The following is a 22,418-nucleotide window of genomic DNA, read 5'->3' as shown; positions in this document are numbered from 1 at the left end:
TACGACGGGTTTTGAAATAACGCGGTTTTTTTACGCGGTACCGCGTAAAAAAAACCGCGTAAAAAACTTCAGTGTACTAGTAATAGACAAACAAGAAGTTGAGCTTATTTTCAAGACCGTCCCGAGGAAAATATTCGTCATTGCTCTGTTGCTACTAAGATGGTAATCTCAGATTATACTTCATATTATGAGCATGGGCATGAGCATAGATGATCACACAATTCGTACAGTTGACTCTCTACATCTCGATATTGAAGGGACCATCGAGATTGGGAAAGATCGAACTCAAGAACCAATTTGTAATGCACACTAGATTGAAAAACCGTCCGTAACTAGGAAAAACCGTCAACAAACAGATGTCACTTCGCCTTCCCAGAATGTTTTGCGAGTAAAAAAGAGATCTAGCAACCTGTTAAAATGGGTATATTGACATATGGAAAGAAAATCTAGAACAAAAACAAACGAGATCGCATCGAGATAGAGAGATATCGAGATAAAGAGATATCGACATGTAGAAAAGTAAAATATATGCAGATTGAAGGGACCGTGAAAACCATCGAGATAGGGAGAGATATCGAGATGTAGAACATCGACATGTGGAGAGTCGACTGTAGTTGCTACTCCGTGATTGACCAGAGCAATCGAAATTGCACAAGCTTGCACAAGGAACCAATGAATAGGGCTTGGGACTAGCTTACTATTCTCAATGTACACAATTCGAGAGCTCTTGACTTTAGTAAGGCCAATAACGGCACCGGCCACGTCCTTGCGGTCATCGAGGATGGAAGGGAATGTTAGTGAGACAAACGTTGTTAGAAAGACCGCGAATCGCTGCACCACGTTTGTCCCAGAAAGGAAGTTTTGCTAGTAGGGTAGGGTACATTGTCAATGTGGGAGTCACCTATGGTTGGTGATTTGATTTGACAATGGATCAATAAACCCTAACTTTCGCGCACAATCGTCTACTTTCTATACCAAAACATATAAACATATTATGGAACAAAAACTTATCATTGTGTGTGCTCACTTGCAGTGCATATGTTGATTGTTTTACAGCCTCTTATGTGCGATAGAAATCAAAATTCTCTTCTTCTCTTCTTTATGGCTCTACGTCCCAACTGGGACTTGGCCTGCCACGCTTCAAGTTAGTGTTCTTTGAGCATTTCCACAGTTATTAATTGAAGTGCTTTCTTTGCCTGCCATTGCATGAATATTGTATATTGTGAGGCAAGGACAATGATACACTATGCCCAGGGAGTCGAGAAAATTTTCCCGACTGGAACGGGAATCGAACCCGCCGTCTCCGGATTGGCGATGCATAGCTTTAACCACTAGGCTAACTGGAGACTCCCAGAAATCAAAATTACCATCTTCAAAATCGTGAGACAAATCGCTAGAAAGAGAGGGCACCTTACTGAAAGTTTTTTCAAGTGTGCCATGAAGCCACGCTATTGGATGTGATATTACATGCATAAAACCGAATGTTTTTTTTTGGAAACATTTATCGTTCGCTTAATGACTCATTACACATCGGTACATGTAATTACTTATCCAGTATAACATTTTTTCTTTGACCTAAATGGTGCTAGCCTTTTCAACATTTTAGTGCTCAAAAATAATTGTATATTTGACTGAAGGTGAAACGATCTTTGATTATAATTACTTCTGGGTAAAAGATTGTTACCAGGTAGTGTTGGTCCATACGCATTGCATCGTTCTCCAAAAACGGGCATTTTTACGCGTGAATATAATGGTTTCGTCGTTTTTGGCACTTCTCATAAGCAAGATAGATCAGTGCCAGTGTGATTAGAATGCCTAAAATGAGATGGGAATAATCATGTTTTAAACTTGCGTCGAAAACTAGAATGTATAGAATGTTTATTTACAAATATATCATACAACATAACATATAATTTCATAGAATTGATTGGAAAAACTATTTTTAGGATGCTTATTATTCCACATTATCTTGGGAGGGGAAATTTGATCGCTATCTACTAACCTATAGTAATAGCCATTCCAATACTGATCCATATTATTTCTTCATTTATTCCTCCATGGTAGGATCTACCTGCAATATGCATGTATAAGAAAAAAATCTATAAACAAGTAAACTTTAAGGTTTAAGTATAACTTTTAATCCAGCTAAAGATAAAACTTTTCGGAGATAATCTGGCGCAGCATGCTGACTAATAGACAGTACCTAGCTTTTAATGTTGACGCGTACCTGTACGATTACGCATTAGTATGGGACAAACATCAAATTCTCGCTCCAGTCGACTTTTTCGATCCCATTTAGGTCCCGTATGAACTGTACAAAATTTCAGCGCAATCGGTGAAACTATATTTTAGCGCAAGCGGTTCAAAGTTTACATAGGATTTACTATGGGAAAAGTTACACTTTCAATCAAAAAATCCCAGAGGTCGCCCCTTGTCTCCTTAATTCAAATCGATCAACGCTTCTTGTAAAAAAATCATTCATGAAACTTTCCTTCGAAGACCGCAAAACAATTGGATGCTTGTGGAAAAAGTTATTGATTTATTACTGATTAGTGATCCAACGAACGGCTTTTTGTTTTGATTTATCAGCAGCACTGCTGCTGCCGTTGTTGCATGGGGTGGCGGGAGGCATCACCACCCCCAGAAACAGCCAGCAGCCAAGGCAGCAGCTACAGTGCTGCTGGTAAAACAAAACAAAAAGCCGTTCGTTGGATCACTAATCGGTAATAAATCAATAACTTTTTCCACAAGCATCCACTTGTTTTGCGGTCTTCGAAGAAAAGTTTCATGAATGATTTTTCTACAAAAAGCGTTGATCGATTTGAATTAAGGAGACAAGGGGCGACCTCTGGGATTTTTTGATTGAAAGTGTAACTTTTCCCATAGTAAATCCTATGTAAACTTTGAACCGCTTGCGCTAAATTATAGTTTTACCGATTGCGCTGAAATTTTGTACAGTTCATATGTGTAATGTCGCGCGGAAAGAATTACACCGAACTTCTTCTATTCACTAGCTATTTATTAACACTTGGTTCACTACTTACTTACAGCGTGGTCGATCGGCAAAAGAGACCGACCAAAGGGGACGCATGGTCTTTTATAGTAGACATAACAAAAGGCATTGTGTGACAATACAATAATTGTGTGAGGGAGAGTGTGTGGTGAAAGTTGTCAAGGGCATTAGTTGCTGTGTATGTGTACAACTATTTACAAGCTCACTACTACCTAACTATTAGATGTAGCTATAATAGGGTTCACAACACTTCTCCCAGCTTTAAATGAGACTTTAGAGCTAATGCCTACTACTAACACAAGAACAGTTATCCAGCGATATCGAAACGCGATATAATACAAGCACATCAACTCTAGTCCACTAACCATCAAATGCCTTCCATACACGAAGAGACAAAACATCCGTTTTCCCAAAGGGTTCATTCACAAATTTCATAACGCCAAAATTGGCCTTTCCTGACACCCACCCACCCCTTCGTAACACTATTTATATGGGGAAAATTTTTATTTGTTCGGGCTGTAACACCATTAAGGACACCCACCCACCCCCTCCAGCGTTATGACATTTGTGAACAAGCCCAAAACCCACACTAGCGTTTCAAGGTTCTATTACGAATTTGCTTGGAGCGGCAGAGCTTTGGTGATGTAGACTCGCTACGTTTTCTTTTATTCTCCGATTTCTTCTTTTTTGGAGATTTCTTCTTGTTCGACGTTGATGGTCGAACCACGGATGAAGGACCAGGTACCTCCACCCCACTCGTTGGCTGTTCTGACTCGGGAATAGGACTCATTACTGGTAGGGAAGGATGGTATTTGTCTGACAGGTCAGACACACGGATTTGGTTAGTATGGACCATACGCACATTCCCGTTGAGATTGATCAAGTAAGTGTGAGGACTAATTTTCTCTAGAACAATCACTGGAATCCAACGGACACTATCATCCATGTGATTCCGATAGAAAACTTTATCACCACGAGAGTACGTTTTGGGGAATACTGGAGGACTATAGGATTTTGCGGGGGGCAACGACGGTTTAACCACATTCTTTTGTTGATTTTGAATGTCCAACTTAACAGGGTTACTAACATTTAATAATGTGCGTGGCACGTAACTGAACATCATGGAAGAGGGTGTTCTACCGGTAGTGGTAGATGGAGTATTTCTGTAGTTGAACAGAATGTGGTTAAGCTTTCGTTGTATTGGTATCGGTTTGAATTTCTCGTCCAACAAATACTTCTTCAGTACAGTCTTGATAGTCTGCACACCTCTCTCTGCTAAACCATTTGACTGTGGATGGTATGGTGGGGATTTCAACACATTGATATTGTTTGCTTTACAAGCTTCCACAAACAACGACGAATTAAATGGTGGACCATTGTCCGAGCACACTTCTGTGGGCAGACCGAAGTATGTGTAAATCTCATCCAATTTTTCTAATACACTATTAGCATCCGTTCGGCGTAGTAGTTTCACATAAACTTTGAATACGCATCAACGACAATCAAGAACGTTTGACCTTCGAAATGAAAAAGATCCAAATGAAGTCGTTCAAAAGCATGGTTAGCTGGAGGCCAGTTAGACTCGACTACTTCCCTCGGCACCTTTTGAGTTTTCTGACACGTGACACACGACTTGACGAAATCCGCGACATCTTTATCGAATCCCTTCCACCAAAAATATGATCGACCTATCATCTTCATACGCACGACGCCATCATGGTTTTCATGAAGCTTCTCGAGCACGCGGCGCTGAAGGGACTTTGGAATTACAACGCGATCCTCAAAGTACAGGCAATCATCTTCTATTTCAAAATTTGTACAAATCTGCGCGAACGGTTTCAACTCTGGTTCTACGACATGTGGCCATCCCTTTCTCACGAAACGAATAACCTTGCTCAGAATAGAATCACGCTGCTGTTGAGCTTTAATATCTGCAATACCGACGTAGGTTTTCAGGTTATGTTCAGCTACCGACATGTGTTCTATACGATTCTCGACGGGTAGGGGAAGACGCGACAACGCATCGGCATTACCAATACTTTTACCGGGACGGTGCACAACGCGATACGAATAATTTGACAATGCTACTGCCCATCGATGCAATCGAGAAATCGCGACCGCGGACGAACCTTTGTGCGGATTGAAAATCTGCTTCAACGCGGAACTATCGGTCACGAGGGTGAATTCCGTACCATATAGATACTTATGGAATTTCGACACTCCAAACATAACTGCTAAGGCTTCTTTGTGAATCTGACCGTAATTAACCTGCGCGGGGGTCAACGTAGACGACGCAAAGCACACGGGCTTTTCTATTTGACCGACTTGGTGAGACAACACTGCACCAATACCATACGGACTCGCATCGGTAGTAAGAATTAACGGTTTCGATGGATCATATGGCTCCAACACATCGTTGGCCACCAACAGCTTTTTACAGTTCTCGAAAGCTTTTTGACACGCGGACGACCACACGAATTCGTGATCTTTTCTCAACAAATCGTATAACGGACGTAGCTCGGACGACAAATTCGGTAGAAAACGATGATAATAGTTCAGAAGACCTAGGAACGACTGTAACTGACTAACATCTTTCGGTGCGGGTGCGAGACAAATGGCTTCCACTTTTGACAGACTTGGACGAATTCCGTCGGAGGTCAACCTGAAACCGAGATGCTCGACTTCGGTTTCGAAAAAAACTGACTTTGACCAATTGATTTGCACTCTGTGCTGATTCAGCTTGTCAAGAACCTGGAAGAGGTTTCTTTTACACTCTTCTAGAGTTCTACCACCTGTGGTACCTTGCATGATCACACCTTGATAGATTGAGTAATTACCGGTCATCTAGGCAAGTCATGTTTAGAGTGTTGTTATTCTGTGCAGAGCGGGAAAGTGCGAGACATTCAGAGTAACCGGAGTAGCCGAGCTGAGTGGTGGAGTCGGTAAGAGTAAGTAATTCGAGTGTGTGTTAGAAGTCCGCTCGGGAGAAGGGAATTATGGAACCATCAGAAGGGTCCTGAAATGGACAGCATAAAAGGGGATCCCACAGTGGCGACGAGGATGGGATCGGAATCATGAACGTGTAAGGAAGAGGAGCCAGGTGGATTTGTGTAAAGTGAAAATTCTTGTGGATACAAATTTGACCAAGAGCGTCGGCTAAGTGAGACCAAGCGGTTAGGGTGAAACGGGTGGAAGTAGTCCGTTGAGATGCCGGCAAGCAAAATCGAAAATTAGTTTGAACAGGGAACGGAGGTGAATTTGTTGACACTTGGAATCTTTACTAAATAAAAATAGGGAAGTTTAAGTGTACATATTTGGATCGAGAGGGTTCGAAGTGTGACCGGTCTCGGAGACCGGAATTGCGAAGCTGTAGCAAAACATTATGTACATTGCTCCCGGAGAGCGCTGGCAAGGTTGATTACCCGAAAAATAGACAGGCTGGTGCAAGCGCAGCACAGCAATGCTCCCGGAGAGCGTGATGAACACGACAAATGCTGGTCTCGGAGACCGTTTCAAAGTGGCTTGTGGCACAGCACTGCTCCCGGAGAGCGTAGAAAGTGGTTGGTCCTGAAGACCGTGTTGTAGTAGTTGCAGGAAAGCACTACTCACGGCTCTCGAAGAGCGTGACGAATGAAAATGCCATCATTATGAAACTGGGTTGGAAGGAACTCTCAATGCTGCTCATGGAGAGCATTGAAGCAAACCTCAGTAGTGTACGTGTAACCTGTAATGACCGAGAATTTGCTTTGCTTTTAAAAGTTGCACATCCAACCGTAGAAAAAATGCATTGAACGAGAGGAGGGATTTCAGGAATTAGAGATATGTTAGATTTTGGAACATGTTTCCAGAATGGTTTGAGACTGCGATTAGAATAAAGTCCTTGAGTTGGATCAACCTGGATTCGGGTGTATCGGGATCCTTCGGAAAAAGTTCAACAGATAGTAACAGAAATTTTAGTCAAAAGCTCTGAAGGAGTCAGAAAGATGGATTGCTTGGGTTAAGAGTCCATATAGCCAAAGCGATAAATTCGCAGGTATCTGGCCGTTCCGTGCTAGGGACGACGCTGGCTGCTGACATCAAATCAGCTGCATTGAGCGATAGTCTTGACAATGAAGAGTTAGCCTATGTAAACATCCACAAGTAGAGGGAAATTAAAAGGAACAGTCTTGGCCCAATCGTATGATAAGCACCATTGGAGCCGTTTTGGCAAAATGGATATCGTTAGCAATGAATGTCAGTAGCCTGGCTTCGACGGTTGGATTTATGGTTGGTGCAGTATCTCTCTGTAATGGAAACATTCTTGAACATAGAGTGGGATTATGTACCAGCCCTTGTACTAGCCACATGAGATACGAATTGTGGTCATTGGCAAGGGAAGGTTTTCTAAATAACTGGAAGTGCGCATGGAGCACAGAAAGGGGAGTTGAGACATGATCCAGGCAAGATTGTTCTTGGAGAGTGTCTGTGATGTTGACATTGTATTTGGGAAAAACGTATATTGAGGTACATAATTGGAGACAACATAGACTGAACTCTGAGTAAAAAAAAGGTTCATTGAGACTAGCCTGGAAACAGACAAAGAAGAGAAAGGTCAGAATTTGAACAGCTGATGTGCTGTCATCACTGTAGTCAAATCAAAGTCTTCTGCAAATTCGATACGGTTTTGTCACTGGTATAGTCGAGACGTTGTAGTTGTGGTACTTCAGAAATTCAGAGTTGAATAAAAAGCAATCTGTTTCTAGAGCGAATATTGACCGTGGTACCAGAGGAGGAAGCTTCTTACAGTCCGGTAGTCATTAACATAGCCGCCCACTAGTTTTGCAAATGTGAAGTGTCCTTACACGAAAGTTTTCTGAAAGCAGAGAGGCGTGATGTGCGGCTGACGATGGCAATGATTTATATCCATAGAACGCACATAGCGGAACAGTAGAATGGATTGTAAGTACATATTCACTGTTATTTTCGAATAAGGAGTTGTGCAAATATTGGCTGAAATACTGGGCGGTATATTATGTGGAGTGTTATGTTAACCCAGAGTCACACGAGTCAGTGAAGGTATGATTAAAACAAGAGAGATGGAACTTAGTAAGAAAGACTGTATTAATCTGAATATTGCGACTCTACGTCAAAGCGGATACGATGAAGAGTGATAAATGGATTCTACAGTGGGTACATTAATCTATATGAATTTGCGATCTTCAGTTGTGATTTACATACCTTGTGAAGTGATCTGTAAATTAGGAAACCAACAATAACTTTGATGATATTAAAACAAATAATAAACAAACCAATTGTTGAAAAAAATATAGAAAAAGGGAGATGTGGTACCTTGCATGATCACACCTTGATAGATTGAGTAATTACCGGTCATCTAGGCAAGTCATGTTTAGAGTGTTGTTATTCTGTGCAGAGCGGGAAAGTGCGAGACATTCAGAGTAACCGGAGTAGCCGAGCTGAGTGGTGGAGTCGGTAAGAGTAAGTAATTCGAGTGTGTGTTAGAAGTCCGCTCGGGAGAAGGGAATTATGGAACCATCAGAAGGGTCCTGAAATGGACAGCATAAAAGGGGATCCCACACCACCAATTAAAATATCGTCCAAATATGGAACTGCGACTGTATCTAGCAAAATTTGATCGATGATCGACTGAAACAAAGATGGTGCTGAACTAATACCAAAAGGCATTCGAGTATACTTAAACAATCCGCGATGGGTGTTTATAGTACACAAATCTTGTGCGGCATCTGACAACTTCACTTGAAGATACGCACCAGTTAAATCAATTTTGCAAAACACCTTGAAATTAGCCAGACTGGCGAGAACATCATCAATCGACGGTAACTGATAGTGTTCAGTTGAAATAAAACGATTCAAAGTAGCTTTGCCATCTAGACAAATTCTGATGGACCCGTCCTTTTTCGGCGTAACAACAATGGGACTTGCCCACGTGGAGGTACGGACCGGAACAAGAATTCCGCTCTGCACCATGCGGTCCAACTCTAGATCCACATTTTCGCCAAATTTGAACGGAATAGTGTACGGTTTATGAAAAATTGGAACTGCGTCCTGCTTTAGGACAATATCGGCAGTAAAACCTTCAATTAAAGACCGGTCCAGAAACTATGGACGCAGTAAGAAAATACTGGCATTTCATAACTATTGATGACTAGTTCTTTTTGAAAACTACATCCTGTTGGTCAATCTATTTTCTCAGCATTTGTATGACGGTTTTTGCGGTTCCAACAGTGTATTTAAAAATACACGAACTATCAACGGAATATCATTGAAAAAATGTGCACAAACGATGTACAGAGTTTGAAAGGTCACTTAGGAAAAGAACAAAATATGGTGGGAGTAAGTTAGAAAATTGTGCAACCAGCAATTAGCAACCACGATGGGAATAACACGTTAAAGCATAGGCAAAAATTGGGTAAAAAATAAAGATCCTGCTATCTCTCGTTTGGATAAACAAATAATGAAGGTGTTTGAGCACAACAAAAAACCTTCTAACTAACACAGAGCGGGGTATGACCAAAAAAGTTATCATTTCAAATTCCAATGTTCATCGTGGCAAAGAACGTTTGAATTGTCGATCCTATAGTAAGCAGAAACAGACAAAATGGAGCCCGAAACAAGAACCATCGATCAGGCCCAGACAACTGAAGACTAGGTGCGTCCATACTTTCTGGGGCAGTCTTTACTTGGTTGAAACCACCACCAAACAAATATGGAAATTTTGCTTGAATTTCAGACTTAAGACTGGACTGAATAGTACTGATAAAAGACAAATTGAAACTCACCATGTTTCTCCATTCAGGAACCAGGACATCGAGACTCGAACGACCAAGTAGAGGGGTGATGCACTTGTTCCTCTCCGCTTGAAGAACAAAGAGCTGCAGCGAGACTAAATCACCACTCCTGTTTCTTACCTTGACCGCTAGTTCTCCCTCTGGACGGATGTCTTGACCCGACACTGATTGAAAGCACTTGACAGTCCGTCGCAACGTGACGTGGGAAAGCTTCTCTTGATACGTTTTCTTCGATATCACTGAATCACATGCTCCTGTATCCACTTCAAATTTCACTGGTACTCCTTCAATCTCCAGCTCCATGGTTGCTGGCACGTCTATCCGCTCCCGACGGGACTCCGTTTCTCCGAGAACGCAAATTGTACTGCTGGAACTCTTCTCCTCAACAGCATTTTCCGAAGGCTCACTCGATGACGACAACCGATTCAGCTTCCAGTTTTCGACGACTTCCGACATTTCTGCTACTCGATTCTGGTGGCTTGATTTCTGCTTCGACGAACGACACAGCGTGGACACGTGGCCGACTCTGCCACATGCAAAGCACGTCCACTGCTTGGCTGGACACGACTCTGGGTTGTGAGACCTTCCACAACGGAAACAAGATTTCTGGGGCTCCGACGACTTCTTTGCTGGATTACTGACATGATTTTTCTTCTCCTGGACGGTGTACGTTGGTTTTCCGGGCTTGAAAGACTTCTGCACCGGCCGCCGATTGAGGGCAGCAATTTTGGATGCTCCCTGCATGGCTTTCGACTCCTGCTCCGCGGCTTCCCAACTGCGTGCGATTTCACATGCTCTCTCGAAAGTGAGGTTGGCTTCCGTTAGCAGCTTCGTCCGGAGATTGGAATTGCTTACCCCGGCCACGAACTCATCACGCAGGGCTTCTTGCAGGAACGCATTATATGCGCACGATTGCGACTGGGCCTTCAGCTCGATTATAAAATCCGAGATAGTTTGACTCGACGACTGCTCGCACTTCCGGAACTTATAGCGTTCAGCCACCACATTGACGGTTGGGGCTAAATGCTTTTTCAACAACGCGATCAATGGATCATTGAAGCCGACTTTTCCGCTACTCACCGCATCAAAACAAAAGCGCCACCGTATATGGACGGTAACACAGTGACAGCAGTCGAGTTACGTCAAACACACAAAGCTACGGTGGCGCTATCTGTTCATTTCATAGCGGTCGTTTTAGTTATTTTAGTGATCCATTGTGCGTACGTTTTCGTACACGGATCATCCGGCGAACAAATTCTCGACGCGATCGAATACAGACTCGGACCCGCCATTGTTACTAGCATCGGCACTTTCGTATTGTTCGGCACTTCGTTCACTAGGAAAAACTGTTCTAAACGGCTGACGTATTCGTCGAACTTTTCACCGACTACGAAGGGCTCCATGTGTCCGAACATGGGCATCGACACTTTGATCACTCCCGGCGTTCCCGACGATCCCGGTGCTTCCGGTTTTTGCTCTTAGCCTTCCGCCATCACTTTGTTCGTATTTTCTTCTTCCACGCAAACACTATACTTTTCACTAATCTCAGACGCGAGATCGTACTGTGACTACAGTCCACACGTGTTTCGAACTGACGTTGTTCAGAAAAGTGAGGTTAGACTTCCTCCACTCACGTGTTCACTCGACCGACCGACTTCGACGCTTATCGAACTGCACAAGACGCGTTTTCCGTTCTTCTCGTCGCCAAAAACTTGTAATGTCGCGCGGAAAGAATTACACCGAACTTCTTCTATTCACTAGCTATTTATTAACACTTGGTTCACTACTTACTTACAGCGTGGTCGATCGGCAAAAGAGACCGACCAAAGGGGACGCATGGTCTTTTATAGTAGACATAACAAAAGGCATTGTGTGACAATACAATAATTGTGTGAGGGAGAGTGTGTGGTGAAAGTTGTCAAGGGCATTAGTTGCTGTGTATGTGTACAACTATTTACAAGCTCACTACTACCTAACTATTAGATGTAGCTATAATAGGGTTCACAACAATATGGGTCCTAAATGGGATCTAAAAAGTCGACTGGAGCGAGGATTATTTTATTCCATACAAGCGTGTCCCATACTATTACGCATACAGTTTAATGAATAACCCATATTCAATATTCAATTCCTATGATCCATTGTTTGGGAAATCCAGAAGTTGAAACTGTAGAAAAAAATATTTCTTACCTCCTCCGCGATAGTTTGAAGAATATCCGATATTCCCCGTCCCTGCTACACGACCAACCGCCATTGCTGTTTATGATCGAATTACAATCTAAAAAAAATATATATAGTGAAAGTTACATAATTAAAGATTTAAATATTGTTATGTAAATATATGTGACCATAAGAACGAAAATATGTTCTAGGTACATTGAACATAATCCTACGAAACATTGGGCAGTTATGCATTGATCGGCATATATTGTATCCAGTGAAGAGAATTGTCAGACAAAAAAGGCACAAAACAAGCAACAAAGAAGGCATGACGATTACTCTTTATCCCTACTGGTAACAGATAATGACATGATCTCGAAAAATTTTGTTGCAGACAAAACGGAAGCTGAAGTTGTTGCGTATTTTTCAACTCGTGAATAATCAATTATTACTAACCCAAAGTCGAAACTGTTTAATGGTAGATCTTCAGCAGAGTTGCAATGTTTACTGATTCGAAGTTACCGTTGGAAAGTCGCAATACAAGGCTTAAAAATCGCTAAACTCGTGGTGTACAATGTTTATCCTATTATTTTCAAGTTGGGACAAACATATGTCGCATTGGGTGGATTGTCGCAACAAATACAGGTTGCGACATTGTCATTATTGTTGCGCGATGGTTAAATTTTGATTCACTGTATACTGCCTATGATCGCATATTATTCCCATATTTGCTGGATTACCTATTCATATAGGACAATTATGCGGTCGTAGGCAGTATAGGTACTAGCTGTGAGCATTAACAAAAGCACACCGAGCAACACCTAAGCGTCGGTAGTTGCTCCCAGATAGATTACGTGCTGGTCGACGAACGATACTTTCCGGAACTCATCTGGCTGATTGGCTGGCCATCTGGTGAGGTTTTTCGGGCCCGTATGAAGTTGATCACCAATATTAACTTCTTTTCCTGATCAGCCTAGATAGCTGTGTAGTGTCGGTAGCGGTTGGTTCAACTGGCTAAGAATAGCACTACGGACCGCCTGTTCCAGTGGTAGGAGTCCACTAATCAGATGACCCCTAATTCCAGGTGTTATACGGCTTTACGCTTACCGTGCCTAGGAATGAATGGTTAGGGGGGTCTTATAAAAACCTAATCGCAAACGAAGCCTGTGGAGTACCAGGGCACCCTCCACAGTATTTGCCCTCACTGTGCTAACCGGGGCAATAGCGTGGTGGACTTTGTGTTTCTCCGAGACAATCAGCTGCCCTTCTTCAATCTCATACTTGAGGCTGAATAAAGGCGGGATTATGTGGATGTTATTAATTAGTTCAAATTTTGTGCATCCTCGCCTTTGGCGCACTCAAATCGATACCGATCTGGCTTTATTGTTGCTGTTATTTTTTGTGCTGTGATTGTTAAGAGTTTAATCTTGTCTAGTTTGGGTAGTGACTACGGTTAGGATAGCTCAGATCAATCTTCAGCACAAAAGAACAGCAACGATCAATCTTTTCAGACTTATGCAAAAAGGTACAGCTCAAGTGACGTTAGTCCAAGAACCTTACTTTCGTAAGGGGAATTTCTATCTAAGAAAGCTTGTGAATCCGGTGTTTGCTACTTTCATTAAAAATGAAATGGCAAACTCACGTGTCATGCCTCGAGCATGTGTGCTTGTCATTTGCTACACTCATCTCTGAACTAACTACTAGAGATGTTCTACGCATACTTGTCCCATGTTATATGGGATTCCCATATAACATGGGACAATTGGGCATAGAACGGCAGTGTATGTGTTATCACAATCAATTGGCATGTGTAAGATGAAGAATTTTTATCTGACCATCGCTACATCTTTTTTGAACACGTGAATGTTACTTCGTAAACTTTGCGTTTCAGGAACCCTCGGTCAACCAACTGGGATCTCTTTACCGATTTGGTTGCAGCCAAATTTCATGGATACTCACCATCCATTGACACTCCAAGTGATTTACATGATGCCGTTGATACTACAACGGCCTTCCCAACTAACATTTTCAGTTATTTGCTTTCTGTTGTGTAACAATCGAATTGAAGCAGTCAACGCTGAATAAAAGGGAAGCCAGTCAAATATAAACCATAAGCTAATACACGGCTGTACAACCCGAGCGTCTGTTCAGTGTTCACCAAGGAGGATCGGCTCAAACAGTGTACTCTGGCATCCAGCAGCTGAGTAATAAATGATCCATTACGCCCAGCTAGATCCAAGGTGATAGCCCCATCAACGTGGTTGTCCCAGTGTTGGTTGAGACGCTAAACAGAACTGGCACGATGGCCCTCCGGCGAGACAAGAATGTTGACGTAGGACCAATAAGCCACCCGTAAAAATCCTTATTACGAATAACATAGAAGAAAAATGGCCACGCAACGAAAAAAGGACTACGATTGGAAACTAACTTGGAACATGGAATTGCAAGTCACTTAGTTTCACAGGATGTGACAGGGTAATGTACGACGAATTACATCCCCACAACTTCGACATCCTGGCGTTGCAGAAACTTTGTTGGACTGGACAGAAAGTGTGGAAACGCGGGCATCGGGCGGCTACCTTCTACCAAAGCTGTGTCACCACCAATGAACTTGGAACAGGAGCTATAGTGTTTGGCAAGCTGCAACAACGTATGATCGGGTAGCAGCCGATCAACGCAAGGATGTACATGTTGAAAGTTAAGGGCCGTTTCTTCAACTACAGCATCAACAACGTCCACTGCCCACATGAAGGGAGACCTGATGACGAGAAAGAAGCGTTCTATGCGCAGTTGAAGCAAAAATACGATGGTTGCTCGCCGAGTGACGTGGAATTCGTTGTCGGCGACATGAACGCGCAGGTAGAAAAGAAGGAAATGTACAGACCGGTAATCGGGCGAGACAGCCTGCACGCCGTATCGAAAGATAACGGCCAGCGATGCGTAAACTTCGCAGCCTCCCGTGATATAGTAGTCCGAAACACTTTCTTTCCCCGCAAAGATATCCAGAAAGCCACTGGGAGATGGCTCTACCCCATTTGGCATAATGCCATTTGGCATAACGCCGTTTGGCATAATGCCATTTGGCATAAAAGCCATTTGGCATAATGGCCTTTTGGCATAATGGCCATTTGGCATAACAAATATTATGCACATTCTTACCAAGAAGGCTGTTCTTTGTGTTATGCCAAACGGCATTATGCCAAATAGCCATTATGCCAAATGACCATTATGCCAAATGGCATTATGCCAAACGGCGTTATGCCAAATGGCATTATGCCAAATGGGGTGGAGCCCTGGGAGATCACCCGACCATCAAACAGACAACCAAATCGAGCACGTTTTAATCGACGGTAAATTCTTCTCGGATATAACTAATGTCCGAACATACCGCAGTAAGAATATTGACAAATCTTTCGACGTTATTATCACGCATCGAAGTCACCTACCGCGGCTCAACATCGGGAAGATGCGTAATTAGAAGTGGCTCAAGTAAAAACACGACGCGGGATCACAGAAACGGCTGATGCGACGGCGAATGTGAACAGTTGAAAAACGAGAACAAATGAGGCACCTCAATGGCGACGTTGCAAGCACCGAAGGTGGCGTGGTAACAGATCTAGGAGTACGTGTGCAGTACGGAATATTTCCAGCCCCTAACCTCCAAGAGATTGAGAAGGAGGTTGGCCGGATGAAAAACCAGGAAGCCGCTGGAGCAGATCAACTACCAAGCGAGCTTCTAGAATATGGTTGAGAAGCACTGGTGAGAGCACTACACTGGGTCATTACCAAGATTTGGAAGGAGGAAGTATTACCGAAGGAATGGATGGAAGGTATCGTGTGTCCCATGTCCCATATACAAAAAGGGCGACAAGCCCGATTGCGGGAACTATCGCGCGGTCATACTTCTGAGCGCTGCTTACAAGATACCCTCTCAAGTTTTGTGCTACCGTCTATCACCGATTGCTGGAGAGTTCGTGGGCAATATCAGGCTGGATTCATGGGTGAACGCGCTACAACGGACCAGATGTTTTCCATCCGACAAGTGTTGCAGAAATGCCGCGAATACAACGTGCCCAAACATCACTTGTTCATCGGTTTTTAATCGGCGTATGATACAATCGATCGAGACCCGGCTAAACTGATACGATTGAACAAGGCGACGATGGATCGAGTGATGTGCGTAGTTCGAGTATCAGGGACACTCTTGAGTCCCTTCGAATCTCGCAGAGGGTTACGGCAAGGTGATAGTCTTTCGTGCTCGCTGTTTAACATCGTCTTAGAATGTGTAATAAGGAGAGTGGGGATAAACACGAGAGGAACCATTTTCAAGAAGTCCGTTCAGCTGCTTGGTTTTGCTGATGATATTGATATTATAGCTCGCAAATTTGAGACGATGGTGGCTCCAGGGAGGAATCGGCAAGGTGATATTACGAGTTTCTATCGACGGTGATGAAATCGAGGCGGTTGAAGAATTCATGGGCTTGGGCTCACTGCTGACCGCCGACAACAATATCAGCAGTCATCAGGATGTCAGATAGCAACACGGCAAAAATGGTTCTCGAGATTCATCCGACCGGTACAAGAAGTCGTGTTGCGCCGCAAGTTAGTTGGGTCGATCAAGTGGAGGACGATTGGCGAACTTTTCGCAGTGTGCGGAACTGGAGACACAAATCCATGAACCAAGTATCGTGTCGTCAACGCCATTAAATCCATTAAATCAAACGCGATTGGATTAGATGGCCTGCCTATTGCATTTTTGAAAATTATCCTACCTTGGACGGTACAACACATTACGTACATGTTCAACAAATTCATTGAGACGTCATCTTTTCCCTCCGGTTGGAAGCATGCAAAAATTTTACCAGCGAAAGAAACCTCACGTGAATACTTTGACCAACCTTAGGCCGATCAGTATTCTTTGTGCCCTATCGAAAGCATTCGAAAAAGTTCTTCAATGGCAAATGTCTGCTCACATTGATCAAAACCGTTTACTATCCGAGTATCAGGCTGGCTTTCGCAAAGGTCACAGTTGTAAAACTGCTGTTTTGCGAGTTCAGGATGACATAGGATCCGTGTTGGATAGAAAAGGTGTTGGCATTCTGTTATTACTGGACTTTACCAAAGCTTTTGACACGGTGTCTCACCTAAAATTATGCAGCAAATTGGTGTCACTGTTCAAGTTCTCTGTTGAAGCTGCAAACCTAGTGAGGTCTTACCTTCACGGACGAAGGCAAACAGTTTTTTGTGACAATAAATCATCGAAAAGCGCTGCTGTAATGTCTGGTATACCACAAGGGTCAGTGCTTGGACCACTGCTTTTTTGTTGCTTCATAAATGACCTTCCGGCCGTTCTTAAGTACTGCTCCATTCAGCTATACGCAGACGATGCCCAACTTTACATTGCCAGGATCAGCCAACGATCTAGTGAACTGATTAGAATGATGAACGATGATCTAAAACGAGTTGCTGAATGGTGTCGGCGGAATGGGTTACTGATAAACCACAATAAGAGCAAAGCCTTGTTTTTATCTAATCGAGGACGCAGTACAGCAGAATTGTTACAGGGTATGCCAATGTTTCTGCTATCTTACTTTCTAGATGAAATGGTTATTTTACTCTTTAACCTGGTTAGCGATATATTAAACTTAACCATAATTTTTTTGAAACAGTATCAAATGCCGATGAATGATCCTACTTTATTGGATGGATAGTCAACGTACTTATTTAAACAGACACTGTATGACTTCAATAGTGTGGACATCAGTATAAATTAGAACCCTCTTAAAGCTCCTGAGCCCCATGGAACACCCGGAAACTGGCATAATGTTCCTGAAACAAGCTGAAGTGAACCATTGAATCGAATGAAAATTTGACATGACTCTAGTTCGCCATCAAGGATTGTAATGAAAATATGGGAGCTTGGAATTTTGAGCATGTTCAAAATCTGAACTGCCCTAATAAATATCTTCTGCTTCGTCGATTCCTACAGCAAACATTTGCGACAGCTGCGATAAAATTGAACACACCTAACTATACCCCCCAATCCCCTTGGAAACCCCTGGAATGATTGTATAACATTTCGCCGAAAACCATTTCACGGAATTCCTTTTCGCGGTGTAACATTTCGCGGAATGACATTTAGCGGAATGAACCATTGGCGGAATGCACCGTTTCGCCGAAAACCATTTGGCGGAATGTACCGTTTCGCGGAAAATCGTTGATAAAAGCAAACAATTTAACTTATCGAGAGACAACATCATGGTGAGATTCACAATTCAAATCAGCACATGAAAAATGGAACACTTCATATCAAAAATTCATTTGTGTAGCAGTACACTTTGAAAGAACAGCCTATGTATGAAAGAAGGGAAATTCTCTGATAATATTTAGCAGTTATGCCAATATAAGTATAATGCATACAATTTATGAAAGAACAGTTTTGACCAGAAGAAGGAAAAGTTTCGTATTGAACATAACAACATGTCTGTTAAGAACAGCGTTTGTTTGAAAGATGGAAAAACCTGTGATACAAAAATGAGATTTTTTCTAATATCTATTATAACAGTTTGAGTTAGTTAGAACATACAAACAATAAATAAAAGAGAAATTTGGTAAAGTTATCACTAAGGAGTGTTACTTGGCTTAAGGGTTACGCGGTCACACTGTTTACAAATAGCATCATTTTGGCATAATTACAATGCTTTCAATCGATAAAGGTGAAAGTGTGGAAGCTGATAAGCAGATTCAGTTCCTGAATTATGATTCTGGGTCATTCGGCCGAAGGAGATTACACTGAATGGACGTTGGGCCGAACAATCATTGATAACTCCAGTGCAGCTTGAATGAACAGCCCTTGTTTTAAAGAAAGATAAATCTCTTACGTCAGCAGCCTGGCCACCAAAAACTCACCAGCAGTGTTACCACAGACAAACAGGCGTCTCACTCTACCCACTTCCCATCGTTTCCGTTTTTAACGGATTATTCAAATATTCTGTAGTTCGCAAATCGCTTGCTCATGGCACTTGCATCGTTTTTACTCCTGTTTGACGTTTTCTAACTACCACCATCTACTCAGTGGGTTTGCGAACCACAGCGTAGTTAGCATTGGGCGATTATGTTTTCGTGACGATGATTTTTATTGCATTTTGTTCCAAGTGATACGTCTGTTTGTCTGTGGTGTTACTCTAAAGATCAGCCCATTTTTGACAGAATGAAAAATCTCAGATAAGTTAGCAGTTTGGCCACTAGCCAACATTTTTAACAGTAAACTTGAAAGAACAGCCTATTATATCAAATGAAGGTCAAATCTCCTATAGAGATATCAATTCATCAAGATCATTAAAAACTACACACCACATGAACAGCCTTTGGGGAGAAGAAGGTAAATGATGGAAAATTTAACAATTCAGTCGCCAAACAACAACGTTACTGGAGAGAACAGACTTATTTTAAGGAAATCAAAAACTCTGAAAGAGTTAGCAATATAAGCGTTTGAAAATACAACTATGTGACAACGATGGCTTGTTGGTCGTTGCGCCTAATGTCTATTTGGCCTCATTTCCATTCGACCTAAAGACATTCGGCCGAATGGCTTTTGGCCTGACGTTCAGAACTCTCAAGAACAGCCTACGAATCAAAGAAGGTAAATTTTTGTTCAGAAAAGTAACAGATTTAACATCAATTAGTACAACCGTAGAGCTGAGGTGATTATGATTGCGCATGAATCGGTGATGGAGCTAGTAAAGTTTAGCAGAGAAAGTAATGTGTTATTCCACTATTATTTGCAAAGTATTAAATTCCGCGAAATGGTATTCCGCGAAACAGTACATTCCGCGAAAAGTCATTCCGCGAAATGTTATACCGCGAAAAAAAAAATCCGCGAAATGGTTTTCGGTGAAATGGTATACAACCCCCTGGAATGCCTAGAGCTTGCGTAGCTTTCCATATTCTCAGAATAATTAAAAATTTCGATAATTAGTTTTTATTTACGGATTTTTTAATTACCGCGGTTTTGATTTACGCGTACTTTTGAATTATCGCGGTTTTCCAGTTACGCGGTGCGTATCATCCGCGTAAAAAAACTTGACTGTAATTTCCAAAATGAGCTCCGTGAGGTAACAGGTTTGAAAACCTCTGGTACTGATTGATAGAATAATAGTTAAAATATAACATACACAATGTCTTCCGCATTATCCAAGACACTCCGTTTCAATGTTATTGGAAATATTTCCATTCTTTGTATTAAATAATGCTATTCGATTCAATATTACATAATTGATAGACAGTCAATAATTCATCAATGTTTATTGACAATGTGCAAGTGGCGATAATCCAAAACAAACAATTTATTTTCCTCCTGCAGCACCACATATATTTATAATTTTAATTAGATGATGATTTTGCTGCTTTATTCGCAGTGCAACCACATTGTAAACTCTGGAATCAACCAGCGATCTGTTTGTTTAGGATATCGTTTATTTACACATGTTTGTGTAAAAAGCGCTATCACACAATTTTGTATTGCAGACTACATCCCAAATTGGACTATCACACTTTTTTTGGTACGCCTAAAAAGTGTGATAAAAGTGCACATTTGCCTCGGATCGTCTCGACGTCTTCGGCGCACTTATTCCTCCATTTACAAGGAATAAGTGCACCGAAGACCTCAACTTGATCCGACGTGACCCTGCACTGCAATCACACTTTGAAGGTGTGTGCACACTATTGTGTCAGTCCAATTTGGGGTGCAGTCAGCAATAAATTACTTTTTCATACATATAAGAGCTTGACTTTTTATGCTTGCGATTTAATTTGATTTATAGACATTTGGCATTCGATCAAAAATTTCGACTTGTATACCCGAAAGTGCCCTTAAAATGAAAACAATGAATCATCATTAAAGACCTACATATATTTCAGCTGTGAAGTCAACCATACGTTTGCATTTTCTCAAATGTTTACATATAGATATACAAGTTTCATCAGAATCTATACCTTTATAACAACTATTCCGAGAGTTTAACACTATCCGAAAAACTATGCCAGTTCTTCACATTTCACATTGTTGTACACGGCACTCAGAAAACTAAGCCCATTCTCCACTTTATCGGAAAAGTCGCAGATTATTAGCCACTTGTTAATTACGTGAAATGGGTCTCCCAAGGAGTCACACTATCTTTACCACACCTATGCGAGACGTCAAGCACGTTGTAGGAAGGAATACCACGGCAACGAGATGAAGGATGCTGGCGATAGAAAGGATGTAATTTTGGTTACTGCGCAGTATCGCATCCCATCCATGATTACGTTATACGCTCTGTTTATTCGCCCATGTTTACTCCCAGTTATGTCTGAGGAGAAAGATGATAAAAAAGATTTTTGGAACATCTTAGGAAAAAAAATATCATAGAGTAATCGCATCAAATCTACTTTTATTGGTTCAGCAATATGGTGTTAATGCAGAGCGGTCTTGAGATATGGTTTGGTACTGGTTCTGACTTAAACGTTTCACAATTAGTGTAATTCGGGGAAACTTTGATCAAAATTTTCTATCTCTTGTTAAGGCAAACATTACATTACATTCAATTCTCTTGTTAAGGCAAACATTACATGTTTTATGTTTTTAAAACAAGTACTGACCTTCTGAGTATATGTTAAGCTACTTAACCCTTTGAAGCCGGAGTTTTTTCAAACGTTATTATGGATGGCAAAGGCTCGGTAAAGGCTGGGTATGCTGCGCAATTCAGATCCCATTGTGATCCACTAGCCTCTGCCCAGCAACTCCTATCCCTACCTCCACGCGGTACCGGCCGGAAACTATGAGCAACCTTAGTGAAGATCGGGTAACCAACCCCGGTGGGAACTTTGGTAGTAGGCTGACAGGGAAGGGGGGGGTTTGCTTCGGCAAACCTGAGCGTCTGTTCTCCAGGAGGAGCGGCTCACAACAGCGTCTGATCCCCATGTTAGGGGCGGCTGATCTACGTCCGAGTGCCAGGGAAGGACTCTAAGCTCAACTGTGCACTATGGTCTTCCGGAAAGTAGGGGGTTGGTCTCAGGCCCTACGAGCCAGCCGTAAAAAACCATTGTAACGAAAAATCTGCAACAGAATAATGAACCGAGACCAACGGCAACGACCCCAGCGAACAAAAAGGACTTGCGATTGGAAACTCGGTACGTGGAACTGCCGATCTCTCAACTTCATTGGGAGCACCCGCATACTCGCCGATCTACTGAAGGACCGCGGGTTCGGCATCGTAGCGCTGCAGGAGGTATGTTGGACAGGATCCATGGTGCGAACGTTTAGAGGTAATCATACCATCTACCAGAGTTGCGGCAACACACGCGAGCTGGGAACAGCTTTCATCGTGATGGGTGATATGCAGAGGCGCGTGATCGGTTGGTGACCGATCGACGAAAGAATGTGCAGGTTGAGGATCAAA

At 42.3% G+C, this 22,418-nt stretch overlaps 1 protein-coding gene across 1 annotated transcript; it reads right to left on the bottom strand.

Annotated features, from left to right (window-relative positions):
• Positions 1-1,473: 1,473 nt before the first annotated feature.
• On the bottom strand, positions 1,474-21,254 carry LOC109411152 (uncharacterized). The gene is made up of 4 exons (XM_062848802.1): positions 20,974-21,254; positions 12,010-12,097; positions 2,003-2,071; positions 1,474-1,815 (listed from the first exon to the last, which is right to left on the bottom strand). Exons 2-4 carry the CDS (start codon positions 12,071-12,073, stop codon positions 1,736-1,738), a joined length of 213 nt encoding a protein of 70 aa, XP_062704786.1. The 5' UTR covers positions 12,074-12,097; positions 20,974-21,254; the 3' UTR covers positions 1,474-1,735.
• Between the last annotated feature and the right edge of the window lie 1,164 nt (positions 21,255-22,418).

The sequence above is a fragment of the Aedes albopictus genome, chromosome 2 (genome assembly GCF_035046485.1).
Source record: "Aedes albopictus strain Foshan chromosome 2, AalbF5, whole genome shotgun sequence".
NCBI classification, from domain to species: domain Eukaryota; kingdom Metazoa; phylum Arthropoda; class Insecta; order Diptera; family Culicidae; genus Aedes; species Aedes albopictus.
This window is presented reverse-complemented; position numbering and strand designations above follow the sequence as displayed.